General features: G+C 48.4%; 1 protein-coding gene and 1 long non-coding RNA gene across 5 annotated transcripts in view; one reads left to right on the top strand and one right to left on the bottom strand.

The window, feature by feature from the left end:
* The window catches only part of MGRN1 (mahogunin ring finger 1), a 47770-nt gene extending 21684 nt beyond the window's left edge, over positions 1-26086 (top strand). Inside the window, exons 5-18 of one of the 4 annotated variants that reach the window (XM_085238090.1) lie at positions 444-561; positions 4490-4556; positions 7680-7732; positions 10600-10647; positions 15956-16024; positions 17039-17198; positions 18529-18638; positions 19451-19516; positions 21634-21857; positions 23037-23160; positions 23616-23661; positions 24426-24533; positions 25219-25263; positions 25672-26086. In XM_085238090.1, the coding sequence (XP_085094216.1) occupies positions 444-561; positions 4490-4556; positions 7680-7732; positions 10600-10647; positions 15956-16024; positions 17039-17198; positions 18529-18638; positions 19451-19516; positions 21634-21857; positions 23037-23160; positions 23616-23661; positions 24426-24533; positions 25219-25259 (1234 nt within the window). In that variant the 3' untranslated portion in view covers positions 25260-25263; positions 25672-26086. The remainder of the gene's footprint in view (positions 1-443; positions 562-4489; positions 4557-7679; positions 7733-10599; positions 10648-15955; positions 16025-17038; positions 17199-18528; positions 18639-19450; positions 19517-21633; positions 21858-23036; positions 23161-23615; positions 23662-24425; positions 24534-25218; positions 25264-25671) is intronic. The other 3 variants (XM_085238088.1, XM_085238091.1, XM_085238089.1) reach the window with 3 other exon arrangements.
* Positions 22695-25747, bottom strand: LOC146543258 (uncharacterized). Its single transcript, XR_014886900.1, has 2 exons — positions 25607-25747; positions 22695-24564 (listed from the first exon to the last, which is right to left on the bottom strand). It is a non-coding gene; the product is annotated as an uncharacterized LOC146543258 (long non-coding RNA).
* Positions 26087-26274: the final 188 nt, after the last annotated feature.

Here is a 26274-nt window from a genome sequence, read left to right as displayed (position 1 = left end):
CTGTCCTGCAGAGGCAAAGGGCAGCTCTTAGTGCCTTGCTGTGTGATGCTGCTGTTAGATCAGTCCTCGTTCTTCCTGGGTTTCCTGCAGAAGATAACTGTGTGCTGGGTGGGAAGCCAGCATTGCTTTGGCTCTGGATTTAGCAAGCTAGCTTTTGCTAGGCTGCTGCACCCCAAGGCTCCTCTGACATGCAGTGTTTCCAGGCAGGTCAGTATGCATCCAATCCGACCTTGCCTCTCTGTGCTGCTTTCCCTCTCCATGCTCACCTTCTTCCCTTTCCCTCCCCTTTTTGTATTCCCAGTGAATGGCTGCCAGCCCCTGCCAGCTCTGCCTCTTAGAGCTTCCACTTGTGATTCCTGGAAGGCAGACAGGCGTGAATGAATGAGAGCCTAGCAGAGAGCAATCACTTGTTACAGCAAGTCTTCTTTTACCCCTTTCTTCAGATACAGCACAAAGAATCCCTCTCTGCAGTCTGAGACGGTTCATTACAAGAGAGGGGTAAGCCAGCAATTCTCCCTGCCTTCTTTCAAGATTGATTTCTCAGACTGGAAGGATGACGAGGTAAGTCTTTTCTTCACATTGCCTTCTTTCCACAACTCTGTTGCTCCAGAAGCATTGGCCTCTGTTTAGTGTCACTGAGATATGGCTGGAAGATTTGCACTCACAGCTGCCACGGCACGTTTTGTGGGTGTGAGACAAACAGGGCCTTGGGAGGAGCAGATATGAACACTGCCTGGGAACTTGGCAAAAAGATAAGGCAAACAGGGAAGAAAAGAAACTGAAAGAAGCAACTTCTGATAACGCTGATCAGCTGGCATCCCAACAGCTGGCATACGAGGGAGACAGCAGAGATTGGCACAGCTGTTCCCAGGGGAACCTACGCTCTTCAGCCTTGTTCTCCCTGTCAGCCAGAGAACTTGTGGAAACAAATGTGCTCCTGTTCACTTGCTAAGTCTTTCCTGGTTACCTTGGGACAAAGCTGATAAAGATTCTGAAAGGGTCTGTCTTCATCTCCCCCTTTCTTTTTTTTGCTTGTCATTTAGACCAGACTCCAGTGGTCTCCACAATGGGATACATGCAAGACAATTCATTAGGGTGTGAGAAGAACTTCAGCAGTAAATGCTGATAATTCATAAATTTATATATGTATATATATACAAGGAGTGTATGACCAAAATTGTTATATTGATGGGAGTGAAAAAGTAGTTTGGAGTCTGCTGTTCTAAAAAAGTCTTATTCTATTTAAGGGCTGTGTCCTGCATTATTAGCTCAAGCAGTATCGTGCAGTGAGGGGATACTCTCCCTCCTGGGGCAGATCCACACTGGTTCATTAATGCCGAATAAGGGGATGCCTTCATCCTTTTATTTTTCTTTAACCCATAACTGCAAACAGATGAAGGTTTGGTTTTAATTAAGCTCTGTGGCTTTTACTACATAGCAAGATCTGTGGAGTCCTATTAATTTTGGTATCTCTGCAGAATTCCAGTCCAGGCAGTAACTCTGCTTCTTGAGCCTCTAAACGTTGGCCCAGGGGCTTCCCTGCATGTTACACAAGGCAGAAAGGCTTTGCTGTTTGCCCTCCTCTGTGCAGAGCTGTCCTGAGACATTCCTCATGCAGAGGAGTTGGCCTGTAGCTACTGCTAATACATTTGTTCCTGCAGACCTTCTCCCAGGTCAAAATTAATACAATGCTCATTTCTTCTCCAGCCTTGTATAAGAGCATTGTGTATGTGAACCCTAATAGGAAACACTACCTATTAAAAAATTAAGATAAAAAAAAGAAAAAAGGAAAGAAAGAAAAGTCATCTTTCATGTATTTTGAAAAGATTGAATAGCTATTGTTTTGGAGTTGCAGTTTTAATTAGAATCAGTCGTGTGCTTTAACAGTGCTGTGGCAGTTAGCAGGAGCCTGCAGAGTCTGGCCTCCTGATGTCCTGGTTTCTCTGCCAATATATGATTTCACAAGTTCAGCCTACAAAAGCCTGGAAGAGCTGCTTTTCAACCCCTTCTGTCATCTGAGAGAACTGGAAAGTAGGAGCTCAGATCCCTTTCTTAAAGAACCGGGAAGCTTGGTTTTCACTTTTGTTCCTGGCAGCAAGGTTTTAATTTGAGTACTAAAGTCACGTCCCTTTGACAGCTTAAAGGAGAAGGGAGATGCAGTGGAAAAGTAAGTTTCTAGCTCCCTTTACTCGATTCTGCCGCATCCTCTGGTCTTTTTCATTGCTTTCATGGGGGCTCTGGTTGTTGAGACAATGTGGGACAAACACTGTGGTTCAGAAGTTTCTTTCCCCACTTTGGCTGTGTGTGTACGTTGTTTGGTATTTTTCTCTCAAATCCAGTATAATGCTAAATCTTCTTAATTGTCCCCTGAAGTGCTTTTATCTGACAGCTGGCTGAGTGTTATCATTCAGCTGTGTACAGTTACGTGTTCAGATTGCCCTCCTACTTCATTGTTGGTGTTGTCAACAAAAAAAAAAAGAGATTTCTTTCACGTTTTTGCTCAGTGTAATGCTTGGAGATGATGTAGTTCTTGGCTGGTCAGCAGAATGGAAAATAGTGTTATGTTGAGTTGCTATGTGGAAAAACCTTATAAAAACCTTATAAAAACACACTTTTTACTTTGTTTTCATAACACACTGGTTTGCTTGTGAGCTATAGTGTAAGGCTTGTGTTGGCAGTTATTTTCGAGTCCCTAAAAATGACTGGGAAACGAACCATTAAAGAGGCCTTTTGTTTGAGAATGCAATAATTTACATGGTAAAGCAACCACAGTTGGTTGCTTTACTGTGATGTGACTTTTCTTCCATATGGACAAAAAGTAGCTGTTGTGTTACAGTAATTAATCAGAGCAGGAAGCAAAGCAAGGCCTTAAGCTTCTTTCAGCAGTCTTAATCAGCTGTCCTCAATTATTTTTTTCTCCTTCTCTGGTATGCTATAATAGCTCAAAAATGCAGGATAGAAAGTAGCAGCCCTATTAGTTTCATCTAACAAGTACTGAGATGTTAAATGATGCTTTTATGTTCTCTGTGTTACTCTGCTCTTTTAAAAGGAGATTATGGTCACTTGAAGGAGGAATAAAATGTAAAATCATCATACAAAGAATGAAAATCTGCATCCCTCAGGTTTGAAGAATATCTGAGACAGCAGGACTCAACCCACAAGGTCTTCCAGCACGTGCTTTCCATTTAGAGTTGGATATGCATATTTGAGCAGCTGTGTGCATAATGCAGCTAGGAGCTGTTTCTAGAAAACGTTCAGATCGTGTGCCTTTGAGCCACTCAACTACTGGCAGAAGAGCGGTAGGGTTGAGATTGCCTCTGCTTCCACACAGCCCATGGGAGGCTGTGAGTTGTAGACCAAAGCATGCAGCCAGTAGCAGAGGTGCAGCCACGTGAGCAGTGGGCTGTGGCCTGTTGGTGGATGGATGCCAAGGTACATCATGTCCACGTACAGTTATCAGCATTTAGATGTAGTTCATCCAGAGTGGAACCATTTCCAGCTATGCCAGGCTTGCTGTCAGGGTTGCTTCGCATCCAGTCTGGTGTTCTGGGTTGCCATTTGTGCCGGTGACTGAGATTATCCTCCTGGTGTATCTTTTGAGAACCTTAATGGAGGAAATCACGGCTCCAGTAGTGCAGAGGGTGAGGAAAGATGAGGAGGCCCCAAAGCATCACCTGAAGGACCCCGTGGCGCTTTGAAGTGAGTCTCAGCTTTCACTGGGAAACTGGAAACAGACTGCCTGGAGCACCATGGTGAAAGGACATCTTTTTCTCTCTTGGCAAGAGATGAGACAAGAAAACCAAATCAGTAATTAATTGAAACACTAGAAGTCCAGTCTGTGAGCCACTTCTGTTCTTGGCATAGGACAGTGTTTGTAAGGTTGTATTTTTCTTGCGTGTATAAGATCACACGTAGCTTTTGAAGTGCTTTAATGAAGTGCAAGACAAAGGAAGAAATTCAGACTATTTTCCTTGCACTCAAGGAAACTCTCAACTCTTAAATTTTCACTCTCATCTATTAGAAGGTCAGGGACCTGAGCTTCATAACATGCAAAGAGATGGAAATCAGTCTGGTGTTTCTTCAAAGTGCAGTGTGAGCTTGAAGTTTTGCAGATTTCTTTCTACATCTTCAAGAACTTCATACAAGTATAAGGGTTGTTTTTTTGTGGTTTAGGGAGCATAATGCGTACTGCTGTTCTACAGCCATGGAATGGCTTGAGTTGGAGGGGACCTTACAGCCTCTGCAGCCCCTCAGAAAGGGCTAAATGATCAACAAATAATGCAGAGAATTCTGCTTTCAGTGCTTCCTGAAGCCTCATAATCTCTGGGCACAGCTGGGGTGGTGGCACAGCCTTTAGTGGGAGAGCCTGCTGCCCTTGCAGGTGAAAGCTTGGTATCTGTAACTTCATTCTTTTATTGCTAACACTGTTGCAAGTCTTCAGACAGGCCTGGTGTGCATTGTCTAAATTGATGTTGTTTCTTTCTCTCAGCTGAACTTTGACTTGGACCGTGGTGTGTTTCCAGTGGTCATCAGAGCAGTGGTGGATGAAGGGGATGGTAAGCACGGCATATGCTCACTCGGTCTTCTCTCTAGGTGGATGTTAAGTGACCCTTCAGGGGAGGCCTCGTTCTGCAAAAGCAAAAACATTTTGCAAGCAGCAAAGGTGTGGGGAGCCTTTCAGAATCAAATTATTTCAGGAATTCACCATCACTTTCTTTCATTAAAAGAGTCGAGCTAATCACAGGCTCTTACATAAAGATATGCTTTTAAAGGTAACCTTGATTTTTTGGCAGGAAAATTGGCTGGGCAGTTAGTGTTGGAGTGGGGTTTAGGATAGCTAGGGTTAGGTGCTGGCTCTTTCACCACAGTCAGGCCCAAACTGGAACAAATGATTCCCTCTCTCTTTTAATTTTGTGTTTGCTTTGTTTTGTAACACAAGGATGGAGTTTGTCTCTTCTACCTCTTTGAGGTTTGAATCATCTTTTTGAAAGCTAGAGCTGTCTGGAGGGCTGAGGAACTCTCAGAAGAAAAGAAAGCGCTTTGAAATCCTCAGGCCACTGTTCAACCACATACAAATTAATTCAGCACTTCAAAATTATCTTCTTTTTCCCAAAGGAAGTTGAATGATATTAATAAAAGAGCATGACTTTTGATGGTAAATAATACTGCTGGTTACTTTTAAAGCACACTGCCCTTTTAGAGAAGAGTGGGCAGTAAATGTTTAGATTGTTAATCACCTTGTGCTGTGTTTTCCTTAGGGTGTGTGTGCTTTTGGGCTCTGTGTGTTTGCACTCATTCTGAGCTCTGGTGATGAAAGGGGCACAAGAAATTCACGTGTTCCCTACAACTGAGGGCTGTTGTGCTCAGCAGGACCAGCATTCTCCTTCTGCTTTTTGCAACTTCTTGTACCAAACTGAAGAAAAATCAGAAAGGAAAAAATCCCTTTTAGATTGTATTGCCTATTGCAGTTTGTGTGCTCTGCTTCCTATGTGAAAGTGCACAGAAGTTCACTGCATTATTTTACAGTCCTCCAAGCAAACAGAACTGGATGAACCAATTTAAAGTGTGACTAACACATGTAGTGCAACATAAAAGAAATTGCTTTTAGAGTGCATCTGTTTTTACTGATTTCAGGTGCTGTTAGTAATATTGACATATATATCCTGACCACAGATAAAAAAACAACTTCCACTATTTGATGAACTTTTGCCAATGTATTTCTACTTTCTTATGTTAGACATATTGAGAAAGACCAAAAATAGAACAGGAGGCAGCATGGGAAGCATACATTTATGCATATAATATGTCAGCTCTTAGCCAACAGTGAACTGTCATCTATATTAATAGCCTGGAAACACAATTTCGTTTAAATCCTCTCCTGGAAAGAATATCACCACAAAAATACGTGACACTTGAACTAGATTGGGAGAAATTGCTGTGTGTTATGGTTCTCTTTTACTGATGAGATGGGCAGGAGCTAGACATGTGTGTTTGGAGTACCTGGAAAATGACAGCTAGCTTGTAACTACTTGCAATGATTAAAATTGAATGGGAAATCAAAATAGCAGTCAGCAAGATGTTGGTTTGGACTGATTTCTGCCAGGGAGATGTTTGTGTTCCTTGACGAATGTACGCTTGCAGTGTTAGCACTCTTTATTCCTGCTTGTGGAATTGCTCTCAGTAAAGGTGCAGAAATCCTTAAGGGATGGAAGGTGCTGTGCTGCTCCAGCCATATGTGCTGCTTGAATGAACAGGATGTGAAGGGAAGCCATGTCTGTTACCTCTTCCTTAGCTATTCAGACTGCAGTGAGGGACCTGCATTTCATTTACTCAGTGATCTGGAACAGACTAGCTCTTGTCTGGCAGGGAGGGAGCATGCAGGTGAAATCCCAGTTCTAGCCTCTGTTCTGGATACCACTGTGTTCCCGATCACATCCTCATTGCTGTGACCATTCTTGGCTACCTAGCAAATCTGCAGTCCTGGACTCCTGTTCCATAGACTGCTGTTTCCAAACACCGTCTCTGTGCCACAGTCCAGTGAATGGTTCCTGTTTTGCCTTTGCTGTTCATGGGGCCCCCAAAGAAGCTATCAAGCTCCCATCCCTTTTTAGACATCACGGGAGTCATTTTCTTCAGCTGTTAACATTCTGGCACAGAGTTCATAGAGCTGCCTATCTGCTCTTCTGCATGTGCTGACCACAGCACCGGTATTCCAGGTAGGGCTGGGTGGTGGCATACCTTTCCTTCCTTTGGAGATTCCTCCAAGACCTCCCATTTCCACAGAGTGATCATAGTTAGACAAAATGTAGACAATTGGAGCTGAACTGTGGAGTCCTGAGCCAAAGAGGTCAGGATTGTGCCTTGGTTTCCTCTGTTTAGCACCTGTGTTTCCCTGTGGCTTTTTTTGCTGGTAGGGTCATGGATGCAGTATACAGAAACCTCTGATGGCCTCTTGTGAATGCTGTTGGATTGAGAGGGGGGCTTCTGGTTTGGAAGAGGAAGATGGGATATTTGTCACCGGAGAAAAAATAATCTGATAACTGGACAGAGATGTTTTGCTGTCCAGAAATATGAGAAATAAAGGTTTACAAGCATGTAGGATTAGACTATAATAAAGTAGTAAGTTCTGGGGCTGGAAGGGCTGCCAGCTGCTGTTAAACCTGAGAGATTTGTTTCTCTGTGGTAAATTCAGGTAACTACAGCCAAGAATATAAGGAGAGAACAGAATACCACTGAACTCTTTGTCTTAGTGTTTCTTAAGCATCCTGTGTTTTAGCAGCTTCCCTATGAGTATCTTATGCCACACCAAAGTCCTGGAGGACAGCATGCACTGCTCTCCTCTCATCCATCAGGCTGGTCATTTCATTATAGAAGCTTATCAGGTTGGTCAGGCCTGACGATTGGTGAATCCATGCTGACTACTCCTGACAATTTCCTTCTCCTTCACGTGCCTGGAAATGATTTCCAGGATGAGCTGTTGCATCACATTCCCAGGGACTGAGGTGAAGCTGACTGGTCTGTGGGTCCCCAGTCTTCCTTCTTTTAAACTGCAAAATGAGGTGAAGGTGGTATCAGTTTAAAAAGTACAAATTCTAAAATCTGACTAAAATTCAGCTCATGCTGATATCATGCTTGTGCTGCTTTCAGTGTTTAACCAGGAGTGTTCTGTCTTTCTGCAGTGGTGGTTGAGGTGACAGGCCATGCCCATGTTCTTCTGGCTGCATTTGAAAAGGTAAATGACTTCTCTTTTCCGTCCTTATCACTGTATAAGTAAATATTTCCACGGGTCATTGGTTTGTGTTTATATATCACTTAGCACAGTGGGGTCCTGACATGAAACTGGAGTTCAGGAGTGGTACTGGAGAACAAATAATAGCTTGCAGCAACTGCTGTGCAGTCTGTAATCACTATTTGTACCTGAGCTGGTCAGTCAGCTAATTGTAGCTGGTGTTTCCTGTGTGTGGGGAGAGGGTGTGCCGTGGTATCTGTGATGTTTGAGAGTGGTAGATGTTGACCAAGGCTGCTAGTGTGCAGCTTTCCAGGGCTTTGTGATCAGTTTACAAAACTGGATTTGCTGTGTCCAGAGCCTGCTGCACCTTTGTTTGGCCTTACTTTACGCTTAGCACCAAGCCCTTTTAGGGCTCAGAGTACATCGTGCATAAAGGCTTCACTTTTCCTTGATAGTAGCTGACCTGAGCACTGCCAGTGCGGGGAGGCTAAGCACAAGCTTTGATTAGAATCTCTTCCCACGATGACTGTACCTCGAAAACATTTACAAGATTCCTAACTACTTTATGTTGTGTCTGAACACAGGCATATGTCCTGGGCAAGTGACGTGTAGTGACATCCTAAGATGAGGCAAATGTTGCTGGAGTAGAGTTGAGCATGTTGAAGAGAGCATTAACGCTGTGCAGTTAGAACTTCTTGCTTCCAGGCTGGTATGTGGGCTGACTTCTCAGTCCACTCCGTCCCTGCCATGCCCAGAAGTAAGCAGGAATAAGTTGCCAGGACTTATTCTAGGTGGATAGTGTAGATGGTGACAATCTGAGTCAGAGGGCCTCGGCAGCACAGTCAGTCCTCAGGAAGCCCTGTGGTTGGAAGATGCTCAAGGTTTGTTTTGTTGTTTAGCTCGGAATGTGTCGGACAATTAGAGATCTGTGAGAAATGAGATGGGCAGCTGCAGCACTTCTGGGACTGTTCTTCTAATTGCCTTGTCCAGAGGAGCTGGAAAGATCAAAAAGTCTCTGGAATCCCTCAGTCATTGCCTAGCAGCACCTGGGGGAGGGCAGTGTGGGCAGCAGGTCCTTGGGAAAGGCTGTAGAGTTTGGAGTCCTGCTGTCATCTTGGTGGGACTGCACTGTAGAAGCCTAGGACCAACACTTGATAACTGTGCCTTGCAGAAATGTCTTTCCCTGAGATACCTTCCTATGGAACAAGTTTAGTTCCCATAGTTGTGAGAAATGGCACCTAGGCTGTGACTGATACCATAAAGTGCTACATCTCCCAGTGCATGTTAAATATGCTGGAGATTGTTAGAGCTGTTAGGATGTTTTCTGGGTCCCATATAGCTGCAAACCCTGAGAACACAGTCATGCAGCTGGCTTTGGGGGAGGAAGGGCAGTGCAGAGTGGTCTGGTGTGTATTGGGAGTGTATTAATGTGAGGGCAAAGTGAAGCATTGGAAACTTCTGGCTCATGAGGAAAGTAGCTTAGCCACTCTAGCTTTGGAAGCAGGCTTTCAAGAATTATAGATAATTTCCATGTACTGTGCAGAGCTTCTGAGCTGTCTGGATACATAAAGGTGATGGCAGATGTCCCCTGAGTGCTCAGGAAGCTGAACAACAGAATTGGGCACCTACTAAAGCTGCTCAGGCCATTCCATCTATGTTGGCTCATGCCTTGTGTCCAGCTCAAAGACTGAATCTGCTTCCCTTCTTTTCCCAGTCTGTGTGTGCTCTGAGAGGGAGGTGCCATTGAGGCCACTCCTTACTTTTGATCTTCCAGCTGAATGCTTAGAACAAGATTAAAAAAAAAAATTTAAAGGTCAGAGGGCAAAGTGCTTATAGAGTTCTTTCTCCTCCTATCCTTAGAATAATTGCAGCTTTTGAAGTGTAGGTATATCAATCTGGAGGAGGTTTTTGCTAATAATCACTGCTGCTGATCAGCAAAGTATGTTTGGAGGACAGGCAGGTCAGCAGCCTCAGCAGCTTGCTGTTTGTGTGCGCCTTTAAGAGCAGAACAATAACCTTGACACTGCACAGTGTCTGACCTTGTAGCTTTTCCAAAGTCAGAAACTTGGCATTTTGTGTTTGCCTGGAAAACAGTACTGTTTTGTCTTTTGGTGTAATGTTTTTGTGCCTTCCTTCTGAAACTCCTTCAGCAAACAGATGCATGTCTGCAGCTGCTCATAGCAGTAGGCCTTGCTGGAGTTTCCCCTCAGTCTCCTTCCGTGCTCTCAATACTCTGGCAGAGGAGTTGGATTGATTCACATCAGTTGGCACTTGTGGATGAGGGAGAAAATAGAACTGGCACATTATTCTTGATGCTAATTCTGACACCAGGTACACACAGAATTGTTACAGCTGTGCCTGCTGCAGCTATGCCAATGACATGCTAGGGATGCTGAGGCAGAGTACATGTTTCTGACTGCATCCAGTGCCCAAGCCTTGCTCTCAGCCTCGTGCCACCCCCTGCTCTCCTGGGGCTCCAGCCTCGAGAATGGCTCTGACTCTGGATGTTACCTAGGGAGTTAACAAATACCTCCTGCCAATTATTGCTGCATTTATTGAAGAAGTGTTTGCACCCAGGTGGACTGGCTGCACCCTGAAAGCATGTGGTGTGCCAGTGGATTTCTGTGTATGCTCTGGCCCTCTTGAGCCAAGAAGCTAACTTGAGCCAGGTCCATCTGCCTCTGTGCTGCAGTGAACAAAGAGCACACTGATGCCCTGTTCCACTGCCTGCTGGGAGTGCTTGCTGTTCAGGTTATAATACACGTGCCACTTTTCCCTTAGCTAAGAGATGACAACTGATCATTAATCTGTTCTAATTTTTGTATATTTTGTCTCTTTAATGCATTTCTTTTTTATTTTTTTCCTCCTAGCATGTCGATGGCAGTTTCTCCGTGAAGCCATTAAAACAGAAGCAGATTGTAAGTACTTGTTTGGTGCTGATTTAAGTCATATAAGACACTTAGAGGTACCCGGTGGGAAGCTTTGATATTAGTTCACCAAGGGCCTGACAGCTTGGCTACTTAGCTCAGACAGCACCAGCAAAGTCTGCTGCTTAGTGTTGGGCTGGATGTTGTGTACCGTGCGTGTTGGGGGAACAAATATGGCAGTGCAGTCATGCAAGCTTGTTTATTCTTCTCTGCAAGTCAGGCACTGTGTATAAATTCAGTCTTCCTTATATGTTGCTGCCTCACAGATTCTTGGTGCTTTTATACAATTGGGACCGCAGTCCTGATGTTTTGATCTCTGTGTAGGTGTGTGTAAATGAGGTTTGTGTAAATGAGCTTAAGGACTATGGATGTTAAGTAACGTGAGCCACATCTGTGTGTCCACACTGCCTGGTTGCTTTAGGTTCTGTGTTTTGTGCCTAGGAAGGTTATCTTTGCCAACTCCTCATGTCCTACTTAGAGGCTGATTACTGTTAGGTTTCCACATATGTGGATGTGAAAATAATAAGGGATCTGACGCGTATCTTCTCCCTGCATAAGCTTCATTTTTGTGTCTATAGTATCTCTGGAGAAATCCCATGGATTAAAACCTTTTTGCCCAACTTGTCCCCTGTGAGTATCCTGGGACTTGAGCAGACACCGTTGTTCTTTGTCTCTAGTTTATACAGACACATGAGGAGGGCGAGGCAAGAAGGGAGAATGGCAAACAAAATGTTAGGGATTTGTAGCCCTCTTTTAGCCCAGCCCAGTGGGGTGCAATGCACAGAAACTGTGCAAAGCCTCATCAAGATTGAAAGTGCACTTGGTCCTGCATGGAGAGAAATGCATAAGCAAATAAAGATTGCCAAGAGTTTAAGCTTCTGAAAGAAAAATTGGGTAGCAATTCTGCTGCAAGGATCAGATTTAAATGTCTTGGTGACAGAGAAGAAATAAGGTTGAACATACAAGTAAGCTGTTCAAATGGATCTGGGAGATGCTCTGTTTCCTGAGAAACTGTCTCAAATAGCCTGGCAGCTTTGGTATGCATCTTGCATACTGTATGAAGGATAATGCTCTTCAGGTTAGCTCAGTCCAATCTGATATTTTTCTGGTGCATGGTCTTAAGAGATACAAAATATGAGGTAGGAATTCAGCAGATCGTGTGGTACTGAGAGCAGTGATTCAGTCATGTTCATTTGGAGTCCTTGCAGAGCAGTGGCTTATGTAAAACTTGGCTGAAGTAAGGGGACTTTCAGTACCTGACTGGCTTCCTCCTACCATTCCTGCATCTGTTGTAGTCTTGTCATCCCTTTCATTGCTGGAGCTCTCATCAAGTCTGAGCATTACTCACTAGAACTGTCTGGATTCTTCCCACATCTTGAAATTACTTCCTTGTTGCTTGGAAACTCGACCCTCCCGTCCTTGTTGCCGTAACCTCCATCCTCACTGCAGCACACACAGCATGCAGTGTTCTCATTTCCTTGTTGCTCTTGAACATACAATATTTGTCTGATAATCATGGATAAGTTCAGCTTTGTGCTTCGTGCTGCAGAAATACATTTTTGCATCGTCTTCTTTTTCCTCCACGTTTCACACTAATGCTCCTCAGATTCTGCTCTTAGCCATGCTTGGCTCTTTTCTGCAGCTTTACCTCCTCTACGACTGATTCGGTTCCTGGCTTGTTGGTGCTGCCTGCTCCCCATCAGACACTTCTGCAGCACGTTGTTGGGACTGTCCTGTTTTCAATAGCAGTATGGGTGAACTGACAGACATACTCTTCCCTTTTGTTTTTGAAAATAATTTTGCACTGTGACTTTTGGTTGCCTTTGTTTTTTGTTTTGTTTTGAGCATTATCTTGTCTGATGACTGTATTAGGATGAGCAGTCCCTCTCCTGATGTTGATAGAAATTAGGTGCCTCAAAGCAACAGCTGCAAATGGCTTTGTCTCTGCAGAACCTATCTTGCAGATTTCTTTCAGATAAGATTTCTAAGCTGTCTGTGCTGAGACTGGGTGGTTATGAAGTTGGTCTTTGAAGCAGACTGGGGAGAAGGTGCAGACTTCTTGCCCTTGAGAATTTAAAATACTTTGGAATAAACTACACCCAGCAGAAAGCCACATGGTTCACTCCCTGAACTGGCCAGAACTGCACCAGTCAGGGTTCTGCACCCCAGTGCTGTGCTGCAGCTGCAGTGTGAGCTCCCCCCCGTGCCTGGTGCAGAGTGCAAGCCCTGGAGATGCTTGGGGTAAAATGGCAGCTGGGAGGGAAGTGTAAGCTGTCTCAGAGTATGAGCTGTGGTTTTCAGTCAGCAAAGTTCCATGTTCAGTAACTCACTATCTGCCTCACCAGTGCTGTGCATGCACTTGTTATCTATCCTTCAGGCTTGCTCCTGCACAGCAGAAGCAGCCTTAGCCTTCCCTGTCAGGGCTTCATTGCAGTGCTGGAGATGAGTTACCAGCCTGCTGCCTGCACTGAGCCCTGCGCTCGTCCTTCCTCTGAGCTTGGTTCTATTGCAGCGTGGTTCCTGGCTGAGTCCCAGGTCTGCATCCTACAGGTGTTGTTAGCAGCCAGCCAGGGATGGTTCCAGAAATCAGTCCACAGAGCGAAGGGCATCCATGTGGTGGGAGCATCCAGAAGAGTGCATTCTGCAGGGGGAGCTGTATGCTGTGCTGGAAAAGGCTGCTGAGCTCTGAGGGAGCAGAGCAGCGTGGTGCCAGCTGCACCTTGTTCCCACATTTTCTTCTGCTCAGAAAGGAGCACTACAGTGGTGAGCTGACAGAAAGCAGCTTGTTTATCTGGCCTTTTTAATGACGGTGCATACGTGGCTGTGAGCTCTCTGAATTGATGTTGGATTGCTGTGCGCACTAATGCACTGTGTGCATCGTTCTCCATTTAGTGCTCTGGGCTTCCCAAATGGAGGACTGTGTTGCTAGAAGTGCCCTCTAAGGAAGTTCCTTCCCTACCACGACATGGTTAGCTGACTCCTGCAGTGAAACAGCATGTGCTTCTCTGTCTGTGCTGGCACAGCATGTGTCCTTCCCACTCAGTGTTTGGTTGTCAGTGCTTTTTTTTCTTGGCAGTTTGTAAAATTTAATGCTTATATGTTCTCTCCTATCGGTTTTAAAATAGAAGTAAACTCTTGCTAGAAGAACACACAGTACCACTGAAACTAATGTAGCATCTGCATCTATAGGAGCATAGAGCAGAAGTATGGAGTATGTTGGGAATAATCCATCTGTATAATGCTATAAATGCTTCCCCACTGCAGCCTTTCTTTTATCTGCCCCTCCTTGCCAGTGCCAGGATTCTGGGATGCCTTGTGTGTGCACAGATCTCTTAAGCTCTTTGGGAGCAGGAAGCAGCAGCTAATGAGCTGGACTGCTTTGTTCCCTCGGCCAAAATCAGTTATAGTGTATGTACCAACCTGTTCTTAAATAAAAAGAAGAGAACGTGGTTGAATGGGAACAGATGGGATAGAGAAGAAGCATGACCTGCAGTGTGGCTTTTGTGTGGCCAGTGGCTCTTGTGTGCGTCAGCTGGGTCTGAATTTAGCAACAGAAGCCTTGGGAAGGATGACATGCTGCAGGAGAGATGAGAAGGTGAGGGACAGCACTGTGTAGTATCACCTACTTTTCATTTACCCCTGCAGTTTTAAAACCTAGAGATCTTGTAGTAAGAGCCATGTTGTGCTGCTCACTCTTTTCTTAGTAGGGCCACATGAGCTTCTTGTGGGATTTCTTTTGAAGCAAGCAGTAAAATGAACACAGAATCCCGCAGAGATTTGGGTCTCTCCCTTCCTGATGTATTTTGCTCTTTGAGGTGGCCATTGTGCACTCACTGTCACTCAGCATGATCCTCGGAGGAGTCGGGATGCTGTAAAAAGACTCTCTTTGACATGTTGAATTATAAAAGGACAGCTCCCACATAATTGTTCACAAACTTCCTGGGAGGATTGTGAGACACTGCGGAGGATTTTGCTCGACAGTCCAACTGCTGACCTCATTGCCTTGAAATGCAGGCCTAGAACAGATCGTAAGCTGCACGCTGAGTTAAATGGGCAGAGTCTGGAATTGGTTTGTTAAAGCTGCTGCATCCCAGCTCAGAGCATTTCTAAACTAGTAGGCAGGCTGGATGTAACTAGCTTGTGCTCCCATCTTGGCATGGAGTGTGTTCTGCAGCACTGAAATCCTACAGCGCAGCCATTGCTCTTCTGTGCACCTGGCTTGACAGAGGAGGAGGAGCAAGGCTGATCACACATGGAAATGCCAAAAGCCCTAGAAAAACGCTGAGCCATTGTAACATTGCATTCCCAATGGCTTGGCTTCACTGCATGGTGTCAACTGGACAGTTTCTGGAGCTAACAGGAAAGTGTTTCGTTCCATTCCTCCCATATGTGTCAGTTTGTTACCTTGCAGCTGCTTTGCTTTTGCTTTGTGAAGAGGAGCAGGTGTGCAGAGCTACCCCAGAGCAGCATCTCTGTAATGTTCCATACAGCTGTGAGAGTATCATGCTGTTCTTGCTGGCTGAGCTATGGAGCCATGGAGAACACCACATAGAAGTTGCTTCTTTGGGAGCTGAGTCATCAGCCTTTCTTGTGCTGCTTTAATTCAGCTGCTTAGGGTAGTTTGGGGGCAGCTGCTAGCATCTGCATAAAGACGTGGTTCAGAGGAGTTCATTCTGTGCTGGGGGTTGTGTGCCTGGCAGTGCTTTCTGCTACCACACACCTCAATTTAAAGATACCACCAAGGGCTTGGAGATGGGAGATAGTTTGTCTGTCTTCAGTAGCTTGGCCTTACGCTCCCAGGAGGCAAGGGAAGCCTGTGGATGTGCAAGTAATGAGCCGTTGGCACAGCACCACAGTGAGGACCATCCCTAGCCTCTCCTTGTCTGAGATTACGAAGATGGATGGAAATCCATCTTGGCTAAAGGTAAGCAGTGCTTCACAGAGGGAAGGGACTGTGGAAGGCTGGTTTTCTCTGGCTTATGTGAATTTGGGGCGTATGTTACTTTGTGATTTCTGTGATAAGCAGAGTGTTTTTGAGATGATTTTGGTAGTGACTGAAGCGGCCAGTTGGGCTCTCAGCTCACCAGGTGGGGTAGGCACCACTTTGGAGCAAGGACACGTTCGTTCTCCTGCTATCTTTTGTGATGTTCATTTCTATTAATGTTTGCCAGTAACTCTAGGAGAGCCAGTTGCCATGGGTGTTGCATGGACATTTTGACACAGGGAAGGAGGGAAGATAATCTCAAAACAGCAATTGCAGAGCAGCTGGTAGTACTCCAACTGTTATCTTTCTCCCTAGGTTGACCGGGTGAGCTACCTGCTTCAGGAGATCTATGGCATTGAAAACAAAAACAACCAAGAGACCAAGGTAGGGGTGCTCAGAAGACTCCTGCTCCCTGGGCTGTGGGTTTCCAGTTTGCATTTTCCACTTTGAAATTTACATACGAGTTTTGGCATTGTAATGTAAAGATGCTTTCCAAGATGGCCATCAAGTCTGTGGTGTTACTGCAGGCACTGAAGAAGCCCAGGAATGATAGGCCTTCACTGTAAGGCTCAAACAGTGTGATTGTGCTGAGATAATTTCAGGTAGTCTGAGGCTCATGAGGATATTTCCTGGAGCATGGAATGCAGGGAGGGGAGGGCATCAGTGCCCCTCAGTGTTTCAGAGCTAGGAGACAGTGTGAACTGCTGCTTTTGGTGCCCTGAGTTTACTGGCCAATCTGGGTGCTTCCCAATATGTACAGACAAGAGGCTCTTTTTTTCTCGTTGACTGTTAATGAGCATTGCCTCTCCACAGTCAAGGTGCTCGTGTTTGGTGTCCATGCTTTTCTGCTGTGGCTCTTCAAACGTCTCCTGTTGTTTTGTTCTGTTTTGTTACGGGAGGACTGCATGTTCCTGTAGCATTGCATGAAACTGAGCTATCTAGAACTTCCAAGATCAAACTGGATTTGTGTACAGGAGGGGCACAGCGTTGGTAACATCAGGGGATATATATGCAAGTGCCTTAACCAGAAGCACTGCTTATCTTCAGGCAGGAGCTTCTCCCGAATCCTGGTTTGCTGCACAGCCCCAAGCGTGTTGAGTGACTGCTTTGTGCTTGCAGTAGCCTTACATAGAGCTGCCCTTTGCTGCCATCTGGGCTGCAGAGCATACGAAGTGCTGGTCTCAGACTGCTGTTTTGAGTATTAGCGTGTGATTTGCAAACAGTGGAGCAGCCAAGGGTGCAAGACAAGCTGGATTTCATCTCCAAGTACTGCAGTGTCCTGCCTGAAGCGTACTGTAATCTGCTTGCCTGTGCCAACAGGTAGCACCTGAAAAGGCAGAGAGAGGAGATTTATTTTGCATTTTCATTCTCATGCCAAATTTTTGCCTCTCATTTCAGCCTTCAGATGATGAGAACAGCGACAACAGCAATGAGTGCGTGGTTTGCCTGTCAGACCTCCGGGACACTCTCATTCTGCCCTGCAGACACCTCTGTCTGTGTAATTCCTGTGCTGACACCCTGCGCTACCAGGCCAACAACTGCCCCATCTGCCGGCTGCGTGAGTTTCCTGCCCAGGAAACAAGGGGATTTTTCTCCCTTCCTGTGCTTCTGTTAAGTCAGTAGAGGCTGTGAGGATGTGTATGTATTGTATTTAACCCACCCCAGGGCTCAGTACCAAATGTGCCGCTCTTCTGGGTGATGTCTGGAGGTTCCTGGCACCTAAAATAATTATCCTTGAACAGGGAAGGAATACAGTGGGAGAAAGGCCATTTGACTGGGGCCTCTTAAGGCCCTCTCTTCTAAGTGAGGTGTATGGCAGCATTGGCTCTGGTGCAGCTGAAATTGCAGAATTGGCTTAGTGCCATCCTAGTGTTGTTAACATGACTCCCTCAACATTTCTTTTAAAGCAGACTGAAACCCCAGGTCACTCTGTGTGATGATTTCCTGGCCCTGCACCCTTCTCTAGACCTCGCCTCTTACCTTGCACACTCCTGCCTTTTCTGTTTGCGTGTGGATCACTCCAGTGATTCTACCTTCTTGCTACTCTGGGGCTAGCAAGGTGGGCACTGAGTGCACAGAACCTATTTTCTTCCCCCCCTCAAGGCTCAGAGTGTTGAGAGGATCTGCTTAAACCTGCACTGCTCAGTTCCTAAAGTTGGAATAAATGAAATTCCATTTTGACATTCAGACAGTACTTGCTAAATTCCTTGTCTTTTTGCAAAAGCACAGAGATGCAGGAGTGTTTTGAGAAAATGTCTGTGTCTTGGCTGGAGTAGCAGATCCCTGTTTTTTACTCTGTGCTTTATCTTGGAGATATTTGATTGTTCCTTCTTAAGAAAAGGATAAAGAGCCTAAGACAGATGTTTGGCCTGAGAAACTAAGTCTGAAAAGTTCAAACTCAGCAAAGATACAGTAACTGAAAGCAAGATCTTATCAGAGGAAGTGCCAGACAGCTTTGACTATAAGTAGCACAATTTAAGATATGGAACAGCATTATTTCATATTGCATTCTGCAGTGAGATAGGTTGTTTATGTTTGGAAGGTGTCTGCATGCTGAACTTCCTGGGAATCTGTATCTGAGGAGTGTAGAGACAGTGGGGATAGATTTGCAGCTCTGGCTTTAGTCTGATCTTGAAAGTGTATGGGTGCAGTAAGAAGTAGGGAGATGCCTGGGCTTTTCCTGGTGTACAAGCAAGTTCTTACAGCTGCGTCAGAACAGATGTCTAGCTCATTCATGTGCGCCTTTGGCACTGAGAAACTGACAGTATTAAAGATCTGCAGATAGAAAATGGGACCGTGGGCATGAAGAGCAGATTAAGGCTGTCGTGGGAAGGCCGAGGGCTCACTGTGCTGTGGCTGGCTGTTCACCTGTGTGCTTTTTTCTCCAGCCTTCCGTGCCCTGCTGCAGATTCGAGCTGTGAGAAAAAAGCCAGGGGCTCTGTCACCGGTGTCATTCAGCCCCGTCCTGGCACAGAGTGTTGACCATGATGAGCATTCTGTAAGTAACTCACTGCAACCCTTTACAGAAAACCTGGATGCTGGTCTCACCCTGGGCAGGCAGCTTGTGTATGCACAAGTTGCTTGGCCCGTTGGCCTGTGTCCCTCAGACCTCAGGAGATACGCTCAGGCCTTGGAGTAAAGCCTTCCTGCATTATTTCCTCAACTCTTCTATAGAGCTGGGACTTCTGCTTTCATATGTTAGTAGTAGTAAAGGTACAGAAATGTGGCAGACGCTGGGACAACAGGCTGGGCAAATAGGGTTACCATTCAACTCTGGATGTCTGTGTGGCAGCATGTTGTGATGAAACCCTTTGGCTCTGGGATACTCAGCACAGCAGGAGAGAGGCCTCTTTGTGCCAGCTTCCCTGAGTGATTAGGGTCTGGGAGGCAGCTGAGTGAGTGCAGGATGGAAAATGCAGTGTTGTTGGCCTCCAGACCAAATCACATGCCTCTGGTGTGCTGAGGGCAGAAGCTCGTTGCCTGAGCAGTGCTATTGCACAGCTGGCTCTGGCGAGACATGAGGTCAGAGTGAGGAGTTCTCCCTCTAGATGATCTTGCAGGCCTTAATGAGAACAGAAAAGGCTTGTTACAGGAACAGCCTGGTTTTATCCATGTATCCTCTTCAGCACTGTAGCCCTGCTGCCTACAATTGGGGCTAAGAAAGAGGGCAGGGGAAGAAACTGAAGGGCAGAGTGTAGTGTAGGGGAGAGCAGGCACTGTCACCTGGAGCGAGGTGAGGAATTGCTGGGTGTCTCTGTGTTGCTAACCTCTAGGAAAAAACTACTTTAAAACATGGTTTTCTCTTGACAGTGTCTCTTTAAATCCCCTAAAGTGAACACTGTCACCCTGCCCAGCAGGAAACCTAAAAGGAAAACAGTAAGTGGACTTAGTTGTATTTGTATCCCATGGCAATTATTGCAGTTATTTGCCAGCAGCTTCACTAGCACGTGAAAGTGTTACAAACATGAGGGCTTGCTAAAATGCTGGATTTGACTTGTGCTCCTGCACAGCCTGCAACACATGAGCACTGTCTCCATGTTAGTGGTGTGGTGCTCACAGCCTGCACAAATGATCACTAACCTTTCTGGCTTGCGTATGGAGGAGTAAACTGTAGGGACCTGGTGGGTGAATGCCTCTGGGTCCTGAGCCTGGCTGCAGAAGACGTTTCATAGCTTTGTAGGAACATAAGCAAGCTGCTGTCCCCTTGGCTCACCCAAAAGCTTCCTCTCACTTGTCTCATCCAGTTTGGAGTGTGCACTTCTCACTGTGATTCCCACACTGGTTTTGAAACACAGAGGTAGGCAAATAGGCACAGCTGGACTTGCATTAGGACTCCTGGCTGCAATGAGCTGCTTTGCTTTTACAGAAACAGGAAGGATGGAGCTTGTTCTGTTGAGGAGTGTCCAAGATGGTGTGAGAGTGTGTGACTGGAATGTCATGCTGGGGACAGCACGAAAGGCAACTGTGGGGGACCAGGAACTGGGAAGGGGAAAAGTGAGGGAGGCCCCCTTACCCCAGGAAGAGGCCCTCACTGTGTAATCCTGTGCAACTATAGTTGTCAACAATATTAAGGAGGCTGCAGTTTTCCTCAAGCTGAGGAGGAATATGAGGAATGTGGCTTATCATATCTGGAGAAAACCTAAGGCTGGGTTGAGTAATGGGGCTGTCACAAGTTTGATGGCTCCGCACAAGCCTCAGACAGCAACTTGTACATCTGCTGGAGCTCTGGGAGTGGTGTAGTGGAAAGTGGCCCAGGAGAGGGCAGTGTCTCTCCAGACTAAAAGCTCAGAAGCTTTCAGCTAGGATGTTGTAGGCAGTAGCTGAGATCCTCCTCCAGCCTCTGAGTGCTGCTGTACAACTTGATTGTTCACCAAGTGAAACAAAGTGAGCAGCAGCCTTTGAGCCCTCAGGCCTTGCTCTTCACAGGCAGGAGAAAATGGTCCCCCAGACTTGAGCCAATGGCTTTTGTTTTCCTGAACTTACTGTCTACACAGTAGCACCTCTGAGCTGCTGTATGGAAATCAAACGCCTCTGTGCTTGTGGCTCTTGAACCTCTGCTGTGCAGGTAGCAGCAACTGTGAGCCAATCCTGGTCCAGATTGATTTGAGTATCTCACAATCCCCATCTGTGGTCTTGGGCACAAGGTCATTAATGTCATGAGGCTGCTTTTTTAGAGGATACAGGTTGATTCTTCACCCCCAGCTGCCAATTATTCTTTCTTCTTCCATCAGATCTAGCTCCTTCTGTAACCACAGGTGAGTCAGTTCAGCTATCAACTCACCCTCAATTTAGTGACTGTAATGGAATAGATTCCTGAGGAGTTTGGTCTGCAGCTGCATGACTGGGAGGTCCAGCACAGAAGCTACTGACATCATGGCCAGGCTCAGCAGCAACACTGTCTTTGGTACAGCATACAACAACTTCCCTGAGGATGCAAGTCTGGAACAGATTAAATTAATCTAAGCTTGGGCTTCTGTAGTCTTGCCTCTTCATTTGCAGTGGGCTGGGCTGCCTGTGGCATGCTGGGTTACAGCATAAACTCCATTTACCTCTTGAGTCTGCAGGGCCTTATTGATCAAGAAGATTTTTGGAGTTAAACCATTGCTGGCTCAGTAGCTTTGGAAAGCTCTCTTTGGCTGGCAGCTAAACTGAGTTACAGAGGGAATGGAAATGTGCAGTTTTGCTCCCTGCCTATGGGGTCAGTGATTCTGTGATCCCTTTCAATATTTTAGCAAAGGTGACTGTGCAGCTGCATTAGCAGCTGAGGGAACACAGTCAGGGGAAAAAGTGCAAGTAGTTTTGCAGGACCAGCTCTTATCTAGAGAGTCATTCCTTTGACTATCTCAGTGACTGTGGTGGTGCTGTGAAACAGCTGCATGTACGCACTTGGAAGCAGTGGTGGGGTTCTTACTGGCTTGCAGCTAAGCCTCCCATTACGTATGTCTCCAGCCTTGTGAGGGTTTCTTAACTTGCCTCTCTCTTCTCACCCACAGAGCTCTGACAACATCCCTCCAGGCTACGAGCCTATTTCCTTGCTGGAAGCTCTGAATGGCCTTCGCTCTGTGTCCCCCTCCATCCCGTCAGCTCCTCTGTATGAAGAAATCAACTACTCTGGCATGGTGGATGGGATGCCCCCTGCAAACCGACCGCTTGTTGGGATGGACAGAGCTGTGGAGAGCGGCCACCAGAAGGGCAAGCGGAGCAAGTCTCCAGATAGGTCAGCATGGGGGCAGAGGGGTCTGCTCCTTTGTAAGCCCTGAGGGCTTGTGGCCATGTGTACTGGGTGCTGAAAGGGAGCTGTGTCTCTGAATCACTGGTGGCATTGCTAGCTCATCCTGTTAGGAGGCCAGCAGGTTCTCATGGCAGTGAGAGAACTGGGATACCACCTCTGTGTCCAGCCTGAAGAGACCAGCTTATGTCTCCTGGGAGTTAGCTTTGACATCCAAAGGATTTTTAGTAAGGAAATTTCACCTAGTCTTTGGGTGGGAATGTCTTCCTTTTCAATGCAGCTAGTGCCTCCGCTTGCATGTGACATTCAAACCTTGCAGGATTTCAGCTTTCCACAGAGTTCCCTGGGAACAAAAGAATGGAGAAGTGACCTGAATTTCAGAGAACAAAATGCTGAGATCCTTTAGTTGTTTTCTGAGGCTTCCTCTGATGACTTTGGGTTGAGATGTGGATCCTGTGGAGCATCCCTCGCTGAGCCATATAGAAAGCTGAGTGATACAGGGTCGTAATGCGTTTGTTTGGGCACTGCTTGCTGTGTTCCAGCTGCTCATTAGTTTTTGCCACTTCATCAACAACAGCAAGTCATTGCCTGACAAAAAGAGCCCACTCCAGGGCTTGGCACACCCCAAGCAACAGAGGGGACCAGGGCTGGAATCACCCATTCTGTGCCCTTCCATCCTGTCCCACAGGCTCTGCTCCCCCAGACCCAACTGCCTTCTCCATCCTTGTTCTGGTTTGGCTAATGAGCATTTGAGGAATGAGGTAGAGGTGGTGCTGCCCTGGGAGGTGCAGAATGAGGGTCTTCCTGCACACACCTTGTGTTTGCTTACTAGCTCTGTACCCTCTTGTCAAAAATCTGGCAGAGGAGAAAGATCCTCAAATTGTCAGGAGGAGGAGAAGGAAAAGGAAGTGAAAGAAAAAGACTGAAACTGCTTCTTTGTCGCATTGGTAGGACATGAAATCAGAGCTGTGCTAAAAGTACACTGAATGGCTGTGTCACAGAGCTGCTGCTGCTCTCTGTGTAGCTGATCTTTAGAGCTGTGGTGAATCTGTCTCAATAGTTTGAGCTCCTGCTCTGAATTATCTAATGCTGCTGGTGGAAGGTGGGATGGGGCAGGGTGGTGACACCTGGAACTGCCACCACCAAACAGAGTTTCTCTTACTGCAGCACACTACGGTCTCCCTCATCACCAATTCACGAGGAGGATGAAGAGAAGCTCTCTGAGGATTCGGACTCACAGCCAGCACTGGGCGAGGGCGAGCTGGTCCTGAGGGAGACCAGCTCCCCAGAAGTAAGTCTGTGCTATGAGCCAGAGCTGTCCTGCAGGGCTTCTGGGGCTTAAACTGTCTCCTTAGTGGTCACTGCTTCCTCGGTGTAACAGAGAGCCCAGAGTCAACAGTCTGGTCTGCCTCCACTCACCCACCTGGTTCCATGCCTCAGGACACAGCCTGTGCATCCAACTGGGCTTTGGGAACTGGGAGGTGGAAGAACTGCAGTCAGTGCACATCAGGGCAGACATTTGCCCTTTGCGTTCCTGGAGGAGCTGAGCAGTTTGAGCAGGAAGCTGAACCTTGTATGTCCAGCATCTGCAGAGCTCTTCTGCTGCTGTTGCCTGTAAAACACTCTATGGTGCCATAGAGCACTCCCATCCTGAAATGAGTCCCTGCCTCAAGCATCACTCTGGAGAGAGACAGAAGAGACAAGTGCAGGAGATGCTGAAGTAACTTGTGCTGTTTCTCCTTACAGAGTGTGGCAGGGGAAGAGATGGAGGACAGCTCATCCCTGCAGAAAAGTGAGTGTGCACTCAGTCCTGGGGGCTGTCAGACTTGTGTTGCGTTGTGAAGGGGACAGGCACTGGACATACATGTTCAGAACTGTGCAGTCCCTGAAATCCATTGCTCTGAGCTGCTATGCTTTACCAGGGGAAGTTGCCAGGGTTTCTCCTGAGAAGTGGGAGAGCAAAACCAACAGATCTCCCCAGTTTATTTGCCAGGTGTGTCTCTTTGCTTGAAGTTCTGTGCTCCAAACAGCAGAGCTGGGCTCCTTCCCCCCTCATTGCCTCTACCCGTATTCAGTCCTTTGCCAGGGATGGCTGAGGGTGCCTCTGGGGGCTGGTAGGCAAAGCTGATCCTGAAGCCTGGGTGAGGATCCAGCTCATCTGAAAAGCCCACACCTGATTCCTCATGCAGCAGCTGCTCCTGGTGCCATGCATCATGTTGCACTGCAAGGGAGCCGTGCCCAGCTGTGGATCCAGCTTCTTCCAGGGCAGCACTGGCTCTAGCTGTGCGTGCCATGAGCTGTTTGCCCTTGCTGCTGAAGGGCAGATGGCACGTACTGCTGTGGTTCTGCTGAGACAGGGCTGTGCACACAGTGTGTCCCATGCCACAGTGAGGGTGTGTGGTACTCAGCACCATGAGAGCATGAGGATGGGGTGAGAGGGGTGCGCTGGGTGCATGCGGGGAACATTGGCTCGTGTATGAAGAGCAGCCTGTCAGCACCTTGAGCTGCCTCTTCCTCACGCCCGGCACTCACTGCAGCACTCCTGGCTGCTTCCAGGTGGCTGTCCTCCCTCTGTCGAAGATGTCCTGCAGGATGGTGGCTGTGGGGAGCACAGGAGCCTGACGCAGTCGGACACGGACCCTCCGGTCGATGTCTACCTGCCAGGTAGTGGCTGCACTGCTGGGTGTGTGCTGTGCTGTGAGGTGGCAAAGGGGGAGGCTGTGGGCTCCATACCTCACTACTGGCTTCCCGGAGTGCTGCAGCCCTTCCTCCACTGGGGCCCAGATGTCACTCCAGGGGCCAGGATGTGCCTGGAGCACAGGCTCTGCATCCCCTCAGTGCACAGAGCTGCCTGCTGGGGGGGAGGGGGGCTAACAGAGGGAACGTCTTCCTTTCTCTCTATACCTCCCCCACCCTTCTGTTTCTGTCCTTCCCCCCTTTCTCCTCTCTGGGCCAAGACACTGGTACAGCACCTGGGACTGTTTGTCTGTGGCCTCCTGTCCCTGGCAGGAGGGTGCCAGCAGGGTGCTGCCCACATGGGCCAGAATGAGCAGGGGCTGGGGTGAGAGCTTAGTGCCTGGGCCCTGACCTCCCTGCTCCTGTTTCCCAGCACCAAACACAGCCTCAAAATGCCCTTTGACCTAAGGAGGGGAACTAGCCCACCCCAGGTCGGGGAAGGGCCAACGGGCCCCGCCTTGCTGGCAGTATGGCTGTGGGGTGCAGTGCTGGGCCTTGGCTCCACCGTTCTCGTTGCAGCCTGTTTTCTTCCATCGAGTCGCAGGCTGTGCTGAGCACCTCTCTAATGTCTCCTTCCCTCTCTGTCTGCCTTCTTCCCTCCTGTCTTGGGCAGCACTGGGTCCTGATTCCTGCTCTATTGGTATAGAGGAGTAAGCTGGTACGTCTTCCGTTCTTCTTACTCATCGCCGTGGTGGGGCAGCAGCAACCCTGGGACCGCCGTGGGCAAGAACGGCCGTGCCCCCGTTTGCCGCCGGGGCCGATTCCGGTCCTGGAGGCCACCACCCCCTCCAGCAATCCGTGCCAGCCGTCCCGGCGCTGCCCTTCACCCCTGCCCGCCCCACGCTCATCCCCCCTGGCGCCGGAGCACCACGGTCCGGGATTCCCGGAGCCCGGCGGGGCTGCAGCTGCGGTTCTGCCGCCTCGCCCCCACTCCCCCGGCCGTCCCGCCGACCCCGTACGCGCGCCGGGTTTCCGCAGGGCTGGCGGCGCATCGCCCTCACCTCCCGCCCTGCTGCCGCGGGACCGCGCGACTCTACGGCCGACCGCGCTCCTCCTCCCCCCGCAGGTTCGTCCGACTTCACGCAGACGCTGCCCGGCCGCGGCTCCGCCAGCCCCACGCAGCCCCTTCTGTTCGAGCAGACGCGCCTGCACCTGGAGGACGAGCACCGCCTCTCGTGAGCGGCCCCGCGCCCGGAGCCGTGCCCGCGGGATCCCCGGGACGGGGCCGCGCCGGTGGCCGTGAGGGGCGGGGCGGAGCGGGAGGACGAACGCCGCCGCCGATGTGCGCCCCGCGCCCGCCCGGGACGGCGCCGCGCGTTTCCCCGGGAGCGCCGCGCGCGGAGCGGAGCGCCGCGCCCCGTCCCTTCCCGGCCGCGGGGACCGGGCGGCGCCGCCGTGTGCCTTCGTTCTGCTTCGTGCCCGGGCGGCGCCGCGCCGCGCGTTTCTATGTTTGTAGGAATAAAGGCCGCGGTCAGCCCCGCCTTCGGCCTCCTGCTGCGGGAGGGGGCGGGCGGAGGGGCGGGGCCTGGGGGGGCGGGGGCGGCAGGGCTGTGGTGCGGCACGTGCCCGCCTCGTTCCCGGCGTGCTCTCCGGCGGGGCCGCGCGGAGGATGCTGGGACGGCCGCGCGCCCACCCCCAGCTTTGATCTCATTGGGCTGCGGCGCCGCGA

Source organism: Meleagris gallopavo, chromosome 16, assembly GCF_905368555.1.
Source record: "Meleagris gallopavo chromosome 16, MGAL_WU_HG_1.1, whole genome shotgun sequence".
Classification (NCBI taxonomy): Eukaryota; Metazoa; Chordata; class Aves; order Galliformes; family Phasianidae; genus Meleagris; species Meleagris gallopavo.
The sequence above is the reverse complement of the archived record's forward strand: the minus strand, read 5'-3'. Positions and strand labels throughout refer to the sequence as shown.